The following is a 17958-nucleotide window of genomic DNA, read 5'->3' on the forward strand; positions in this document are numbered from 1 at the left end:
CTTTTGTTATAATAGAAGGTGTTCTACTATATTATTAGTAGTATTCTCATAAGTGCATATCATCTCTATATAGCAGTATATTAACCTAGGGTTATAGGGTGCTAAAGGCATGTGCAACATTAGATACGTATTGTCTAGATTTGACACCATTTTGGGATAAAGCTTACTTGCTCACACTGCCATAAACCAAAGCTACTCAAGTGTCTAATGACAGAAACAAACCCAAGAGAGCCCCCTGTCTAGTTATTCTGATGGGACTCGCCATACACCAGGCCTACTCACGAGGATTAATCAGCTTGTCCCACACATCCCTGCAATCAGTGGCATCGCCTCTTCAGGCCCATCATAACACCAGCAGGGCCTGGGATTTGTTTCTTAGTTAATGTGATATTGACTTTAACCCCAGTGCAGTCATAAGCGTGAAGGTGTGGCCCAGTGGGAGTCCGACTGTGGCTTCTCATCATCAGTATTCCTGTGACGCGCGTCGGCAGGACGACAGGGCCCCAGGGGTCGTGAGGCGAGAATCCAATACAACGGCAAATGATCACCCACCCTGATTTGTAATCCGAGGGGCCCTGTGCAGGCCAAGAGGGTAATGTTCCTATAGCGGAGGATTCTGCTAATTTACAACCTTGTGACAATCAATCGCAAGTTTGGCCCGGCCTCCCACCTTGGCCAGAAGAAAAAGGGAGAGGGAGAGAGAGCAGAGGAACAAGCCACGAGACACGTATGGTGTACTGTGTTTATACTACAGCAGACAGGGTTTGTGTGGTCCTTGTAGTAGTAGTTTTTCTTGTTTGCCATGAAGTGGAATTATTTTCCTAGTGTGTCGAGCCAGATTTAAGCACCCGCCAGGTATCTCACTATTGTCCATTTCTCCTCAGTCTTTGTGCATGTTTTGTGAAATATGGTGGGCTTTTCTTACAGTGTCTCATGTAACAACAAAATGCCCTCTATGGAACTCCCCACTGTAAAACACAGTGTATTTGATAAATAGTGTGGCTTTGTCAAATAGAACATACATACAAAAGCTAGACATTTGTCGTGGTCTTCAGATGTGTATGGAATGACACAGCAGTTGGACTCTGGAACCTGCCATAGTTTCCCAAGAAACCATTTTCTATCTTCCTCTGTGTGAAGAGAAGAGACGAGATAACCTGGACAGCATGGCTGAGCTGGAAGGGGGAAAAAAACACATACCTAAGATGGGATTCAGTTGAAAAGACTCTCTTGCCAGCACCAACAAAGTGTTTCCCCAGACCGATTAATGTCTCATCCCCACCGGCCCACCCGCAAACCCCTATCACCACCACCACCACCACCACCACCACCACCACCACCACCACTCTGCTGCCAGTTTGTGGGAAATGAGAGAGAGGGCCCACAGAAGCAGCAGGCTCTGAGATTTCCTCCAGCTCCCAAGTTCTTTGTCACAGGCAATCCCATTTCTCTCAGTCGCTCGGTCACTCGCTCCCTCTCTCTCCCCCTCTCTCTCTCGCCCCCCTCCCCTGCGTCCCATCCCATGACATTTCATTTTCACATTCTTGCCGCCTGGAAGGACAGGAGTTGCGCCATCAGTGCCCTTGCAGCGGGTCGCCTCCTTGTTCGGGACACAGGCAGAATGCTTCCCATCGTTCCTGACCTTCAGGACTCAGTTGAGCGTGTGTGTGTGTGTGACTGACCATAGTCCCAGGTTTTGGCCATAGGTTTGAAATGATTTAGGGCAAACCCTGTTGTGCCCAGCATCCCCTGCAGTGCTTTGACCTCTGCTGGTCTTTGACAGCCTCTGCTGTGCTTACGGCCTCTGCTCACCCTCTGTGGTTCTGTAAGTCTCCCTGCTCACCCACACGGGCCTCTGTGGTTCTGTAAGTCTCCCTGCTCACCCGCACGGGCCTCTGTGGTTCTGTAAGTCTCCCTGCTCACCCACACGGGCCTCTGTGGTTCTGTAAGTCTCTCAGCTTGTAGGCAGTGCCCATTGTTCTTCTAACCCACTGAAGCTCGTGTGAGTGTGTTCTGGGGTGCATGTAACTCACAGGTACAGCATTTTGGTGTGAAAACCATGTAGAATATGCATGTGTGAGGCCCGTGTGAAAGAGGTGTTGATGTATTATAGATGGCCAATACATGTACTTGGCAGCATTCCTCTAACAGAGCAAATATGTGAAATGTCAGGAGTCATCATGACAATGTTGCTTCAATAGTAGATCAGTGAATTGGTCTAAAATGGCATATTCATTCCTTCTGCTGGATAGTTTGTCTTTATAGCTTATGCTCTTTTAGTCCTTTGTGGCTCACACTGGCCTACCTCGTCTTGCCTGGACTGAGGTGTGTGTGTGTGTGTGTGTGTGTGTGTGTGTGTGTGTGTGTGTAAAAGGGCTCCAATCTTAGCGGATGGCCTAGGTTGGCTGTTGAATTATTTAGCTCCCTTCTTGCCTCCCATCAGGGGGATTAATATTCTAAACTTCTCCTTCCTGGTCAGGTGCTTTTTTCCCTGGCATTGGATCTGGTTTGAGAGTAATGGATGATCTGCGCTAATGCAACGGCTGCCTGGTCCCTCAATGTGTTAATATTCATGGTGTTATGATTAATATGACCCATTGGTTTGCGCTACGAACATATGTGCCAGGAGGAGCAGCTCTGTGTGGGCCCCGGTCTCATTTGTTAAACTTCAAGAGCCAGTTCCCCCAAGCCTCCTCTCCACAGAGCTGTTAAGGGCGGCGCTCGCAAACACACAAACACCTGAGCGGAGCATTTAGCGCTAGTTTATCGAGGCAAAAACCTCCTCGGCCACGGTTTCTTTCCCCCCTCGCTGATAAATAAAGCGGTTTCTGATCTCATGAGGCGCATCTTCTAACCTCTAAAAACGTGCCCAAGGACGACTGACCGCATTCGCGGGCCTTCCGTTTGTTTCTTTGTTTTATAATGTGGCATTTTTTTCTTTTTTTTTCGTGTCAGCCCTTTGTGTTCTGCCGTAGGGCTTTCTTCATGCGAGGTATCTCATGTCATCATATCTTTGTGCGAGGACAGATAATCAAGACTAATTATGGATCATCAGTCATTACTTTTAACGCCATGCCACTTCAGCCAATGAATGAGTTTTCTAATAAAGAAGCTCTACCGTTGCAATGAATTAATGAACATAACCAATTGGAACTCGAAGTCTGGCTGTGAAAAAAAAGATGGCTTTTTTTCCTCTTCTCCTCGCCGCATCCATTTGTCTCCATCATTTTTCTTATCGAGGAGGGATTAATGAGTTACTAGCGGGCCGCTCTTCGTCACAAGTAGCTTTCCATATTTGAAAAGCTCCTTGCGTCACATCGAGACACAAGACCCAGTTCTTGTCTGTCGTGGAGGTTGTGAGCCTTGTTTAGCCCCTTGCATTCTGAATGGCGCTAATGAATCACGTTATCACCTCGAGGAAGTGCTAAGCCTAACGCCGCGCCGCTCCCAGAGTAGCTTTTCCTCCCAACGTGTTTCCACAGTGGTTATTTTGGGGGTTTACTGTGGCTGTCTATAGAGACATCCATTAGCTGAAGATAGCGAAGCCCTCCCGCTGCTTTAAAATAGCTTCCCCTGTAACCCCCCCCCCCCCCCCCACCATGAATTTCTAATGCCACACAGTGTTAGCATCCTGTCTAATAGACAATGCTTGCACAAGAGCATCCAAACAAACACAGCCCTCTGTAATTGTCTCTGGAGGATGGAGGGAGAGAGAGAGAGCAAGAAAGAAAGAGAGAGTGAGTGAGTGGGTGTTAAGGCAGAGGAGATAGAGGAGAGAGCAGGGTGGGTGAGTGGATGGAGGTGGCTATGGGGGTGTGGGTGGGTTGGATGAGCTCGCCGAGTGCTCTCTACACACACAGAGCACTGAAGAGAAGATGCAACAGTAAGAAGCCAGCAAGAACAAAGGCTTTTATTTCTGGGGCTGCTGCTGTTCAAGCGGACATCCACTGGTGGAGCGAGGATTCTTCTCTATCTTCACCCCCCCACCCCCCCCCCCCCCCCAAACAATACATACGGCATTTTTAATGGCTTAATGCCCCCATTAAGATGACATGGCACACCAACCAAACACACTGGTCTCTCACTTGCCAGATAATATATACCAAAGCACATTTAGTGTGATGTAACATTAGCGAGAGTTCTGTATCATTTTGTATGGTTCGTCTCAGGTGTATGGTTGTCGTCTACTTTCCTGAGTTACTTACTGTATGTGTTCAAAGACATACTGCTTTCACTTCAGAAAGAGACCTTGCCTTTATCACTTTGTAATATCTTGGCTTGATTTTAAATGGGACCAAATGGCTTTTTTGGAGTTGAAAACCGTTCACGATCACCTGTGCATTTTCATAGAAGTAAATATCTTTTCATGCTGCTGTTGATTGATGTCACACTTGGCAGATTGTGGGTCCAGCTCCTCAGAACAGAGAGATATGAAGTGCTGTGGGCACAAGGGAGCGGCTCCCGTTTCAATCATAAGGTATATTAAAGGAGCTCCGCTCCCCAGGGGGAGGGGGGGGGCGCCGCAAGACGCCTTTGCTTTCTGTATCATTTTGACAGTTGCTGCTTGAGCACCATTAATCTTTCTGAGTTTCATGATTCTGCTGTGTTGTCCCTGAAGATGCTCCAGCAGGTGAGAGCTGTGGAACACCTGAGCGCACTGACTCATACGAGCGCAGGGTGATGTCACGTGCTGCGCTGGAGGCACAAGCAGCTCCATGTGCCATTCCTCACTCGCAATATCTCATATCTCATCCCATCAGATCAGATCAAATCTGTTGTATGCAAGATTGCCTCCCAGTCCACATTGTTGTTGGTTTGAATGTGATGAGAGGGTGATGATGAACATCTCTCTCTCTCTCTCTCTCTCTCTCTCTCTAGCTCTCTACTCCATCACCCTCTTCTGTGTGTTCCTGTGGATCCCCTTCGTCTACTTCTACTATGAGGAGAAGGACGATGACAACATCAACAAGTGCTCGGTAAGCCTTTCATGGAGCGCATGTGTTCTGAATGACATCACTACGGGATAAAAAGAAACAGCAGTTTTGTTCCTTATGAGAATAGTCTATTTTAAGGTTAATCCCCCCCCATAAACGCACACACACACACACACACACACACACACACACACACACACACACACACACACACACCTCGCACGTCACATCATTATCTGCAGTAGCCTCTAGTGTGGGAGATGATACTCTCCGAGCCTCCTCCCTCGGTTCGACATTCATGTGCCTTCTGAATGAGATAATGAAACATTTTCTCTAAAATAGAACTCCTAACGCACAAGAGTGGGAACGAGATGGCCTGTTTGCTAAGAGATAACATTCAGCGAGACGACGAGACCTGACTCCATTTAAAGACAGCCATCGTTATAATATTATTCTGATTATAGAAATCCTAAAACCCCCTCAAATTCGCCACACTTTTAAATGGGCCTCCTACATAAAGAGTCAATGACTTAACTGAAGGGAGGTGCTCCTGGCCTCGAAAAGATTTGTTTTTATTCCCTTTGCAGGATAGCTTGCAGAAATTTCAAATATTTGTCTCCAAGGACACCATAGTGATGTGGTGATAGCAGGCCGTTTTATTTCTCCTGCTGTTGATTTTTGAGCTGACAAAGGCACTTTCTCTCTCCCTCTGTGTGTGTGTGTGTGTGTGTTTTTTTTGTGTGTGTGTGTGTGTGTGTGTGTGTGTGTTGAGGATCTCCTTTGAAACCGCAGGGCCCAGAGAAATAGACAATGTCTCTGTCAGTCCTGAACAGATACTGGGCTTTGCTTCCTCTCCCTGCTTGTTACACACACACTCTCTTTCACCCTGTTCTCTCTTTTTCTCTCTCTTTCTCTTTCACCCGGTTCTCTGTCTGTCTCTCTCTCTCTCTCTCTCTCTCTCCCTCCTTCTTTCTCACTGTGACTCATTGTCCCCACTCAGGAGCTATTCTTCTGAATTGGTCTCCCTCTCACTTGCTCCACGTCTCCCATGCCTCTTATTTTCTCTCTCTCTGGCTCCTGTCTCCATCCATCTCTCTGGCTCCAATCTTCCTGGCTGAATCATCCTGGCTCAATAAATGAGTGTTAACCCCCCCCATCCTCTCTTTCTCTCTCTCTCTCTCTCTCTCTCACTCTCGCTCTTTCTCTTTCTCTACCCCCTTCCTCTCTGTAGAACCCCCCCCCCCCACACACACACCCACAAACAAGCCACCCACCCCTTTGCCCCCAGACGAACTTTGATTTTATTAACAGCTGATTATGTACAGTGAGGTTTTCTCTCTTCATTACAGCAAGTGAAAAATGCGCTGAAGTACACAATTGGATTCGTCATCATCTGCACGGCGTTGCTGCTAATTGGGTAAGTGTGAGGTTTCCAGGGCCCGTCCCTTCGTCCCCGTGCTGTGGGGAGACCCAGTATATGTCATTAAGCCCTGCTAATGAGATCCGGCCGCATGTCAGTTTAAAAGCCCACGCCCGTCCGCCAACCCACCTGTCCACACACCAACGCCAGTCCGCTCTGAAGCCCAACACAGGGCATGGCAGAGGACCTGGCTGGGTGGCTCAGTGCGCTCTCTCTCTCTCTCTCTCTCTCTCTCTCTCTCTCTCTCTCTCTCTCTCCCTCTATCTCTCCCTCTATCTCTGTCTTTCTCACTTTCTCTCTCTTTCTTTCTCTATATCTATCTCTCTCCCTGTCCCTCTATCTATCTATCTCTGTCTCTGTCTCCCTTTCTGGGCCAGATTTTTTGCAAATATTGCGTTATTAATGCGAACGTAGTGTTATCAGTGCCACAAAGTGCCACATAGGCTATAGCACATAGGCTACTCAAACTGCTTGTGCATGTAGGCTATGGATTGGTCAAATCTAGCAAGTTACTCCTAAAATGCCTGCAAAAAACGCCTATAGAATCCTATGGCATTCTAGACTAAATAACCGTATTTCCTGAGGATTTTGGCGATTGAATTTGGGTTTGTTCCCCCAGCAGCTCAGTGTTGGAAAGGATGGATCTAAGCCACCCCCATCACAGCGGATTGCTAGCATTAGCAAAGACTAAAGAAGCCCAAACCTGGGCAGGATGAGTCACAGCTCAAGTGGAAGGCTGGTGCAGTGTTTCCCACAGAATTAAATTCTATTTGTGGTGGTAGGTTTGCAGAATTGACTTGAATGCAACAGTTTTTAACAAATTAGCACAGCGTGGTTATGATGCTAACCAGATTTAAGCACAATTTAGTACAACCTGGTAAATCATTGTGTGGTGGTCAGTGTTGTGGTGGGCCGCCACAAATAAGTCAATGTTTGGGAAACACTGCTGGTGTGAAGGCGATAATCCGGGATCGTTGTACTTTATGAAGGATGTTTTATGGATTCATCCCCAGTGTTTTGCCTCTGTGTCATATCCTGTTTCTAAAGCTCTTTATGTTCTAGGCACTGTTAATTTGATTTGATTCAGGGGAGTCAACAGCAGATTTGTACCTGATTTTGACCTTCTCCCAATCTGTTTCTGTGCTTGTGGCAAACATTTTATTTCCTGTCCATCTTTGCGAAAAGCTTGATAATAAAAATGTGCGATTTGGCAAAAGATGTACTTGGAAGTTAGGGAGATGAAAGCCTTCCAGTCAGCACAGCCCTAGAAAAACGGGCTGAATAACCACAGCGGTCTCCAAAAGATCTTTCATTTGATGTTGAATCTCTTTCCCTCTGCTGCATCCTCTGTTTTGTTGTTGTCCTGGGAGACCTGGAAAGCTCAGCACCTCAGCCTGGGCTCTCGCCGACCCACCGCCAAGCTGTGATTAAATTCCCTGAAGTGACTTGATACCTAAATCTATAGTGATACATGGCCCTGGACCGTGTCCCATTTAACCTCAAGTTTACACTGTTTATGTTCACTGGTGCCTGCACAGCATAAACATAATGGATCTTTTTTTTTGCACTTCTGACAATAGCATGCTTGCAGCTAAGATCATATAATTTAATGTGCACTCAAGCATTAAATGATGGAGTTGTGTAGCTGAGTGAAAGGGAGGGGAGGGTGACAAGAGGGCTAGACTTAAACAACTCGTGGAAAAAGAAAGAGAGGTGAGGGGGAAAAGGAGATTGAGAAAAGGAGATTCATTGGAGACCAAAGCAATTTGGGGTCCATTTTACCTTTTGAACCACCTCATCGCCCCTTCGTCCTGCGCTGGGAATTGTTGCCAGGCTCTCAGGTGCACCACAACATGATGGCTTTTACCTCCAGCTCTCTCTCTCTCTCTCTCTCTCTCTCTCTCTCCCTCTCTCTCCCTCTCTCTCCCTCCCCCCCTCCCGCTGGTGATACCTGTCCATCCGTTGTCCTCCAGTAACTCCTCCTTTCTCCGAGCCACAGCTCTTTTGTTTGGCATCACACGCTCAGTCTAGGCAGCTTGTTCCAGCACTCTTACTTTCCCTCCACTCTAGTTTTTTCCCCCCTGTGAAAGGCAGCCTTTCGGATCGGCCTGCCCCTTTGCCGAGAGTCCTGTAAACCACACTGCTCATTTGTTTTTTCGTCTGAATCACTAGATATCCCATCCCCAGGCTTTTTGTTTTGTATTTTGTGAGGCAGCATTGTTTGGTGGCCGGCGCTAATTCATTCGCTGGTGCTTCCTTCTTCGGCTGTGATTGGCATGTTTACAGATTAGCGAGGCACTTGATTAATGCTCTCATTTAACAAAAAGAAAAGAATGGTCAGACCAAGCACGGATTCATTAGCACGGCTTAAAGCCGTGCGGCTGGACACCACTGCTTTCATGCTTGAAAAGATCCCCAGCACAGGTCAATTTGGGTTAGCCACATAAATAACCGCGTGAATTCAAACTAGAGATAGCCTGTCCTCCTGCATTACCCTGAAACAAAACCCATCCAAAGTTTCCAGGCTGTTATAAATAAACCATTATGCGCTGGAAGAATATTCCCCTTCACCTGGGTTCTCCGTTACGTTGTTAAGTAGGGCAGGACAAAGCGATTTTCCGGATACTTCTACAGAGAAGTGCTGGTGTGTAGGTTGAAACATGCAGGCTGGATCATGTCGATGTCTGTGTACACATGAGAGGTGACCTGTTGACAAGTTGTTTACAGTTGCATGATGTACACACGCCTCCTCAGAGTAGATTGGTACAAATGATGCTGTGGGCTGTTGACAACACTGATAACTTGGAAATTCCCCAAACCATTAGACGCACGTTTGCGAAGGAAAACAAATGCCTTTGGTCATTTAGCTTTGATTAAAAATGCGTCTTTCATTTTTTTCCCCCCGTGTTAAACATTGCTGCATTTCATCTTCTATAATCTGTTTGATTAACACTGATTGTACATTTCAAGGCAGGGTAGTTGTATTTCTGTACAAATCAACACTGTGTTACCACTTAGTGGTTACGTAAAGTCATTGACAAAGACATTGGCATTTTCTGTTTGACTGTAGTAGTCAAAAAATGGTGGTGTGTGTGTGTGCTAAAGAAGTTTAATTGCTGTTCACAATGTACATACAAATAAAAAGAAAATCTTTTGCTATGCAGCCTATTTGCATACAGCCAGACTGGACTGGCCAGGTGGACTGTAGTTTAAGACGAAGAGCTTTCTGAAAGGTGGAAGAAGCTCCTAAATTCAGCTGTACGACAAACGTGAACTGACCCCCAGACTCGAGTCGTAATAATCTTATCTCATGCCATTTGTGTCCACTTCAGTGGAATTGTGATATAGGGTAAAAGATCCAGGAGTCCCACTACTGTGACAAATAGCCAGGCTTCAATTTGACAAAACACCTGAACATGTCACAATATGGAGGAATGCCCTGGGGAGAAAGCAGGCTAAATGAAAGTGTTTTTCACAGAAAAAAACCCCATCTGTATGGTTAGAGATGAGAAAAAAGTGAGCATTCATATCTATTGTTCGGCTTCTTTCCAAAGCCAAGGCTAAATACCAAAGGCCACTGCAATAGGCCAGAGGCCAGCAATAAGCCCAGTCCCATCAAAAACATCTGAGATCTGAAATCAGAAGTTGACAGTGGGTAACCTTCAAATATCCGATGCCACATTTGCAAAAGACAAGACCAGACTGTCTATTGAAACATGCAGGAGGCTCTTCTTTGATGTCAATATGAGGCACTTGATCCAACTTATATTTCACCCAGACATTGATTGGAAATATTCATGCAAAATATTGAATATTCAGTTAAGGCTGTTACAAGCACTTTCAGCTAACTTCTATCAGACTCTTTTATCAGAGTCCATCTTCTCCTGAACACTATACACCACCAGTCGGCAGACAGGGATCTCTATCGTGTGCGTTTTCCTGAGGTGCTAACTTTGCCATATCGTAACTATTTATCTGTCTGACTACAGAACAGAAGTGATTCTATATTTGTTAGCACATTGATTTAAGTTATTGCTGTCAGTAAGTAATCTTATTTTTATTTGACTTGCGTGAGCTTCGTTACAGGTGGTGTAGCGTGACTTGATATGATTTAACAAATGGCAAGGGTAGAATGAACCGGCTTGAGGAGCTGACAGGAGAATAAAACTGAAAGTGGAGAGAGATGGATCTTTTTAAATGGTTCAGTGTGAGCGTAAATGCCAGGGAGCGAAATGCCAACTGTTAACGAGGACCTGTCTCTCTCTCTCTCTCTCTCTCTCTCTCTCTCTCTCTCTCTCTCTCTCTCTCTCTCTCTCTCTCTCTCGCTCTGTCTTTTCCCTCAGGGCTTTCATACCGCTGCACCCCCCGCCCAACCAGCAGAATGCCACCCAGTGGGATAAGATGCAGTACCTGGTGGAAGAGTTTGGCAACCGTAAGTAACCTAGATAAGACACCTAACCTAACACTTAGCACCCCCTTAACCCTTCACCGGGGTGACGAGAATGTTGTAAAATGATTGTTTTAAGGAGTATCTGAGTTCATGGAATTCAACATGGAATTTTAGAACCTTGAGTTGTTACAGAAAATAATCTTTTGTTAGAATGTCCACCTCCCTGCTGACCTGGGGTCTGTAATACCCCAAGGAGCTAGTGAGCACTCTAGGCTAGGCTAGGCTAGGCTAGGGTCCCAGCAAAGGTTCCTGTCTCTCTTCTCCAGTCCCAGGCAGCTCGGGTCCGAATGGTGTCTGGAGGCGTCTGGACTGGAGCCTGATTGAAAAGTGGTGTGCTGTGGTGTGCGTGGGCTGACACGGGGGCTTGACGTGGGCGACATTTAGCCTCGTCACTGTCAGCCTGTCTCATTGTGGCGCTACAATGCCGTCAACTGCCACACTGCCGTCAAGAGTTGGTGGTGGTGGTGAGGGGGGGGGGGGGGGGGGGGGTTGCTTGGGGTGGGGGTTAGGAAAAAAATCCCTTGCTTTTGAAATGTCACTCAGGAGCCTTTTCTCAGCCGTAGACTTCTGAGAAGTGTGCCACATTCCTGTTTATCTGCAGATTCTGTGAAAGTGTTTTTCCCCTCCCCAGTTTTGGTTTATTTATTTATTTGGTTGTTATTGAAACATGATTTGAATGTAATCACGGCTGTCTGGAGACAGTCCTGTTTTTGAATGTTTGTTTTATAGAAGTGGCTCTGAAATTTCTTAAAGCGTATCTGTGCTTATTTATGTGGACCCATTTTATTGCTCTGTGTGTGTGTGTGTGCGTGCGCATATGTGTGTGTGTGTGTGTGTGTGTGTGTGTGTGTGTGTGTGTGTGCAGTACTGTGTGTGTGTGTGTGTGTGTGTGTGTGTGTGTGTGTGTGTGTGTGTGTGTGTGTGTGTGTGCAGTACTGTATGTGTGTGAGTGTGTGTGTGTGTGCGCATGTGTGTGTGCAGTTCTGGCGTTGGAGTCATCCTAAGGTGTTTCTTCCCTCACTAGTTCCTGTCCAGACTAATAGGAACTGGAGGCCAGTGGGCCGGTGCTCCCCTAGCGGAACCACAGTGACCTCCAGGCCATCCAGCATCTGGGGATCACCAGGAATTGAGCCCATCTGTCACACTTTCACATCCCCCCCCAGCTCCACCTGACCATCCGCCCCACACAACCTCGTATCCCCACACATCCCCACACACACCCACCACCTCCACACCTGACTCTGCGGAGTCTCTGTTGGCATCTTGAGGCATGGCGGGGGCACTGAAGGAGTTCACCACAGGCTATTGCTTTTCTTTATCAAAAACGAACGTGAGGGGTCGGGGGGCACCCCAGCAGCCTATTTTTTCTCTCCTTCTCTCCAGATGGTAGGTTAATTGAGCAAACGGAAGTCAACCACCACCACCACCACCCATCCTCTCCACGTCCCTTGCTAAGTATCACCCCCCTTATGCCCCCGTTTGCAGCAAACTGTTCATTTAGGCGGCCCCAGCCAATGCAGGGTGGCCATTAGGACTCGTGTGACAGTGCAGTGAAGCCTGACCGGTCCCCGCCTGGCTTGCCTCTGCAGTGCCGGCCATGCTCACTGACCGAGTGACGCAGTGACGTGTGTGTGTGTGTGTGTGTGTGTGGGGGTGTGTGTGGGGGTGTGTGGGTGTGTGTGGGTGTGTGTGGGTGAGGCCAGACGGCCTCCTGTTAGATGTGCTTTGGCTCATGTCACACACCACCCTCAAGGTCATAAATCAAGGCAAGTGTGACGATGACAACGTCCTTTTCCACTACCCCCCCCCATCCCACCCCACCATGTGGTCCTTGATTGGGTAAGTGTGTGTTGATGGGATAAAGTAGGTCTGTGTGTGTGGCTGCTGACCGTGGTGCCTGGAGTGTTTTTGGGCCACAGCTGAGCGCGTTTTTCATAGAGAGAGCCACGGAGAAGGCAGAGTCCTTCACTTCCTATCTCTCCCCCCTCTCTTTCTCCCTCTCTGACTCTCAATCCCTCTTCCCCTGCCCTCATCTCTCTCTCTCTCTCTTTCTTTTTTTCTTTCTCTTTCTCTCTCTATCGTTCTCTCTTCCTGCTCGCTGCCTCCCCAGCCTGCAAGACAAAGAGCCAGGGAACAATCCGGCGTAATCCAATGATAGCCTTGAGTAACTCTGTGACAGAGCCACCATCCTCTGGAGGGGAATCTTCTAGCTGGCACCCCACACACACACACACACACACACACTACCCAAAGCCTGCCCCCTATCCCCTCTACCCGCTAACCCCTTTTTCTCAATTCATTCTTTTGTCTCCACTGGCCCTCTCTGGAGTCCTGCTTTTAATGATTAGAGTTACTCCAGAGAGGTTTTTTTCTTCTAGGGGGGAAAAGGGGGTCTAAATATAATGGCTCCGGAGCGGGGCATTTGGGGTTTGTTTGTCTTAATCAGCACCTGAGAAGAGCCTGCTGATGGGGGCTTTTTGGCTTTATTTTTGATAGGACTGTGACTCGGGGGGGGGAGAGAGACGGGGTGGGATCGGGAAATGACCTTGAACTTGAACTCGGGGTCCCTGTGGGCACTTAAACCCATATATGGTACGGGCACTGTAGCCACTTGCGCCACAACAACCCTGCAGCGGCCGCGTTTTGCGGCTCGCCTTGCCGATGGCGTCTTGGCAGGCTGGTGGTGTCGTCAGCCGAGCACATAGGGTCACGTGGATCCGTTCGGAGAGAGGAGATCTCTGCAGCGGTCCTCCCAACACGGCGCCACCTTGCCACCTGTTGGGTACGACATTGTAGACCATAGCCCCACAACCTGTCAACCCCCCCCCCCCCCCACTAGCACCATCTCAGTGACCCAGCTGCACATCATATTTGCAGTGCTTTTAAGCCCCATGCTCACCAGGGTGCTTGTGTATCTGAAACACTGATTTATTCAAATTCATGGGTCCTGTCTGGAAAAACACACGGCTGGTGCTATTAAGCCCAAAATTGGCAGAGCATCAAATGAACATAAAAAAACAGAAGAGGTGATGACAGAGGCCGATGATGTGTGATCTGCATCCCTATTAGAGGAGAGGTGAGGGCTAAAGGATGGGCCGAACACAGAGGGACAGACAAGAGGCTGCGATAGACAGATAGACAGATCTGTATCGGAGAGGTGGGGGTCTGGCTTTCATTCAATCGGCCAGGGGGGATCTTATCTGCAATCCCCCCGTAATTATGCAACAGAGGCCAGTCAGGCGAACTGTCTCAGACGCTCTCTCTCTCTCTCTCTCTCTCTCTCTCTCTCTCTCTCTCTCTTGCTCTCTCTCCCATTGCTTTCATCCTTTCTCTCTCGTTCCCTCTTTTTTCTCATGCACTCTCTCTTCTTCTCCCTCTAGCTCTCCCTCGCTCTCTTTCTCTCTCACTCTCTTTCATTCTTTCCCCTCTCTCTTTCTACCTCTCTCTCTCTTCCCCTCTCTCTCACCCTACCCCTCTCTCCCTCTCTTTCACTTTTACCCTCTCTCATCCTCCCTCTCTCTCTCTTTCATTCTTTTCCCCTCTCTCCCTCTGTCCCTTCCCCTCTCTTCCTCTCTTTCACTCTTATTCTCTCTCCCTCTTTCTCATCCTCCCTCTCTCTCTCTCTCTCTCTGGTCTCTTGTAATCGCTCTTCTAGCCCATCACATTAAGAGGCCTTGGCAGGAAGGCTGCTGCTCTTCCTCAACGAGCGTGAGAGACGGCCTGCTGACGCAAGACAAAGTGAGCGAGAGAGACAGAGACAGAGAGAAATAGAGAATGAGCGAGGGAGACAGAGAGGGAGAGAGAGACAGAGAGACTGACTGAGGGTGCATTCACACTGGGTCCGTTTAACTGGACCGTACCCGAGTGCCTTGACCCAGCTGGTCTCTGTTCACATTACATATTTGTTTGCGGACCTCAGTCTGTTTATGTCATAAACACTAGCTTATTTTTACCAATCGCTTTACAATGTTGCAAAAACGGCAGTTTATTTTCTGGTTTTGTAACAGATCGCGAACTACACCAGAGTTCTAACAAACCGTACCCCAGACCAGACCCCTGTTTTCTAGCGGGCCCAGGTTCGCACCCAAGTTCGGTAGACTGCATTCACATTAGCAAAAATCACCAAACCATCGGTCCAAACGAACTTGGGTCCAGACCAAACGGTCTAGTGTGAATGTGCCCTAGACATGGAGCATTCCATGTCAAATCAGATAACGTTGTTACCGCACCATCTAATTTTGTTCAAACTTTGTCATGAATGGGTCCCAAAACTAAGGCCTGTAAGATATTTCGTATCAAACATTTTTTTGTCTTTAAATAAAATATTTTGTTAACGTTACCTAACAATATTTGATATGTAGTGTAGCGAGTAGGAAACTTGAAATTCTATGTGGAAATAGCTTAATATATGTATGTTTAATGTACAAAATATCAATGATCTACCATAGATATTAAAATATAGTTCTTTTACCACACAGTTTTATTCTTATTTTCTCGGAATATGCTGTGGATACCGCAAATATTGGCACCACATTAATACAGTATTGTATAGATGTTTAATGTACAAAGTATCAATGATCTACCATAGATATTAAAACAGAGTTCTATTACCACACAGTTTTATTCTTAATTTCTCGGAATATGCTGTGGATACTGCAAATATTGGCACCACATTAATAAAGTATTGTATTTGCAGACAAAATATTGATTGATGCCATGTGGGTATAGAAAATGAGTTTGTAATACCCTTAATATCACTTTTATTGCAATTTGTTCTGAATCTAGGGCCTATATATATATATATATAAAAATAAAATCAACGGGTATGCAGTACAAACTTTTAATGGTCCAGTCATTCTGAGAATATGTTTGTCTTTCATCCTCCGGTTTGGGCAGGCCAGGAACAATACTTTTTAAGATATAAATGTCCAGACAGGATTTCCTAGATAAGACATTTTTATAGTGTAAAAATCCAAGGCCATAAAAAATATGAGAACATTGGAAGTGAACAAAACATATTTTACATGTTTTCGTTTTGGGACCTAAACATTATGTTGACAAACGGTGAGCAAAATCTGAGACAATGCAGCAACCATTTTTCTGGATTCTGTCTTGGAATGAACCGTGTTGCGGAAATGTACGCACATCTATAAAAATTCGACAGGTGCTGGATACTAGCAAATACGTAGAAAGAAGAAAGGATATCCGCACACTGTCTTGTATGCTCCCAGTTTAATGGTAGGCTAGGTTACAACGTTTCTACCACTCAGGTCTTCGTCAGGTCCTTTTGGACATGACCCACATAGAGAATGTAGCACGTTGTATGTACATGCATGTATGTATGCATGTATGTATGTGTGTGTGCGCTACATGCCTGTGTGCGCACATCTTGGGTGCGTGTGGATTTGTGTGGTGACTTGGTGCTTCAGCTTGCTATAGTCAGTGTTTGCACACGTGTGCATATGTTTGTTTGTGTGTCTGATTGTATCGTGTTACACACACACACACACACACACACACACACAAACAAACAAACACTCAGAGAGCCAGCTGAGGAACTCTTTAATAAACACCTCCCTCTCCCTCTTCCTCTCCCTCTGCTACTTCGCCTGGTGTACACACACACCCGAGGGGGCTCCATGCTCTGGGAGATAAGAACCTCCTCTCTCTCTCTTTCTCTCTCTCTCTCTCTCTCTCTCTCTCTCTCTCTCTCTCTCTCTCTGTCTCTCTCCTTCCCTCTCAGCGCTCGCCTGTGTCCTAGGCAGTGCAGTCCAGATGTGAAGCCCCTGCTCCCGCCGATTATAGACAATATACACACCGATGTCTAATCCCCGGAAAATCTGTTGAAGGATCCAGAGCGCGCAGGCAGCAAACATCCTTCCCATCCCTCCTGCCTTTTGTCGGGGAGTTCATAAACAGAGGCGCTCTCCCCAAGCAGAACACGGCGGCCATTGTCTTCATAACCAAGCTCGCCACTTAACAAAAAGCGGTGCGATCACAAAAGGCAAACGCCCATTCAAATGGTAATGCCCAATGCAGCTGTCAGACTTCAAAGCTCTTGTTTTTCTCTTCTTTTTTAAGGCCTGTCTTTCCCCCCCCCCGTCCTCCCTTCTTTTATCTGTTCCGTCGGCGGCGGCTAGCAGGTGTATAACTCATCTTTGTTCCGTGTTTGCCTCCGCTTGTCTCGGGCTCCTTGCGCAGCCAGGTTGTGCGCCACGCTCGAGCTTGAGCTTCTCGTTTTCTTTTCATGATGGAAAAAAAAAAGCCGCTCGCGTTTTTTGTGCGTGCGGAAGCATTTCGACTGAAGACGCCACCTCGTTGTTTGGACCGATCTCCCAGCATTTCCAGGCCGCCCTGCCTGATGCCAGCATCTCCACTGAGAGGCTGGGGGGAATGGGGAGCTGGAGTAAGGCGGAGGCAGGGGGAGGTGTTGGAGGAGGAGGAGGAGGAGGTTTTGAAGAAGGAGGAGGAGGACATGTCGAAGAAGAATGATGAGGTGTTGGTGCAGGATGTGTTGGTGAAGGAGGAGGTGAATGGAGAGGAGAAGGTGGAGGTGCTATTGACTGAGGAGGAGCAATAGGTGGTGGTGAAGAAAGAGGAGGAGGAGGAGGAGAAGGAGGTAGTGGTGCTGCTGCTGCCTTGGTCCCTTAGACAGGTGGGGTCTTAACAGGGAGCGAGACCAGTCACTGTCCATCCATCTTCCTCATCTGGCGCTCCCTCTGACAGCTGGCATTGTGCCCCCATCTCTCTCCCCTCCTCTCTCTCTCTCCCTCTCTATGCCTCTTTGCCCATCTCTCTCCCTTCCTCTCCTCTCTCTTTCTCTTTCTCTTTCTCTCTCTCTCTCTCACACACACACACACACACACACACACACACACACACACACACACACACACACACACACACACACACACACACACCCTCTGTTTTCTCTCTCTCTCTCCTCTCCCTCGTCTCTCTGTCTGCCTTCTCTCCACCCCACCTGGCTGTTGTCCTCCAAGGCTCTGCTGGAGACCTGAACTCCATGTCTCCACGCCAGAAAGATCAGACATGGCTCGTGGACGACGTCTCTGTTTGTGCTCGCTTGTTGTTCATCTGTCATGTTGTGTGAATGTTTGACACGGGCCTCCACATTTATATATTTATTTACCTCA

At 47.4% G+C, this 17958-nt stretch overlaps 1 protein-coding gene across 1 annotated transcript in view; it reads left to right on the top strand.

The window, feature by feature from the left end:
• Positions 1–17958, top strand: part of lmbrd1 (LMBR1 domain containing 1) — an 84727-nt gene that overhangs the window by 18509 nt on the left and 48260 nt on the right. The window contains exons 4-6 of the mRNA XM_076285378.1: positions 4879–4976; positions 6284–6351; positions 10698–10786. Of these exons, the coding sequence (XP_076141493.1) occupies positions 4879–4976; positions 6284–6351; positions 10698–10786 (255 nt within the window). The remainder of the gene's footprint in view (positions 1–4878; positions 4977–6283; positions 6352–10697; positions 10787–17958) is intronic.

The sequence above is a fragment of the Alosa pseudoharengus genome, unplaced genomic scaffold (genome assembly GCF_046254945.1).
Source record: "Alosa pseudoharengus isolate Yale_2024_CS ecotype anadromous, Long Island Sound unplaced genomic scaffold, YU_APseudo_1.1 YU_APseudo_1.1_scf_15, whole genome shotgun sequence".
NCBI classification, from domain to species: Eukaryota; Metazoa; Chordata; class Actinopteri; order Clupeiformes; family Clupeidae; genus Alosa; species Alosa pseudoharengus.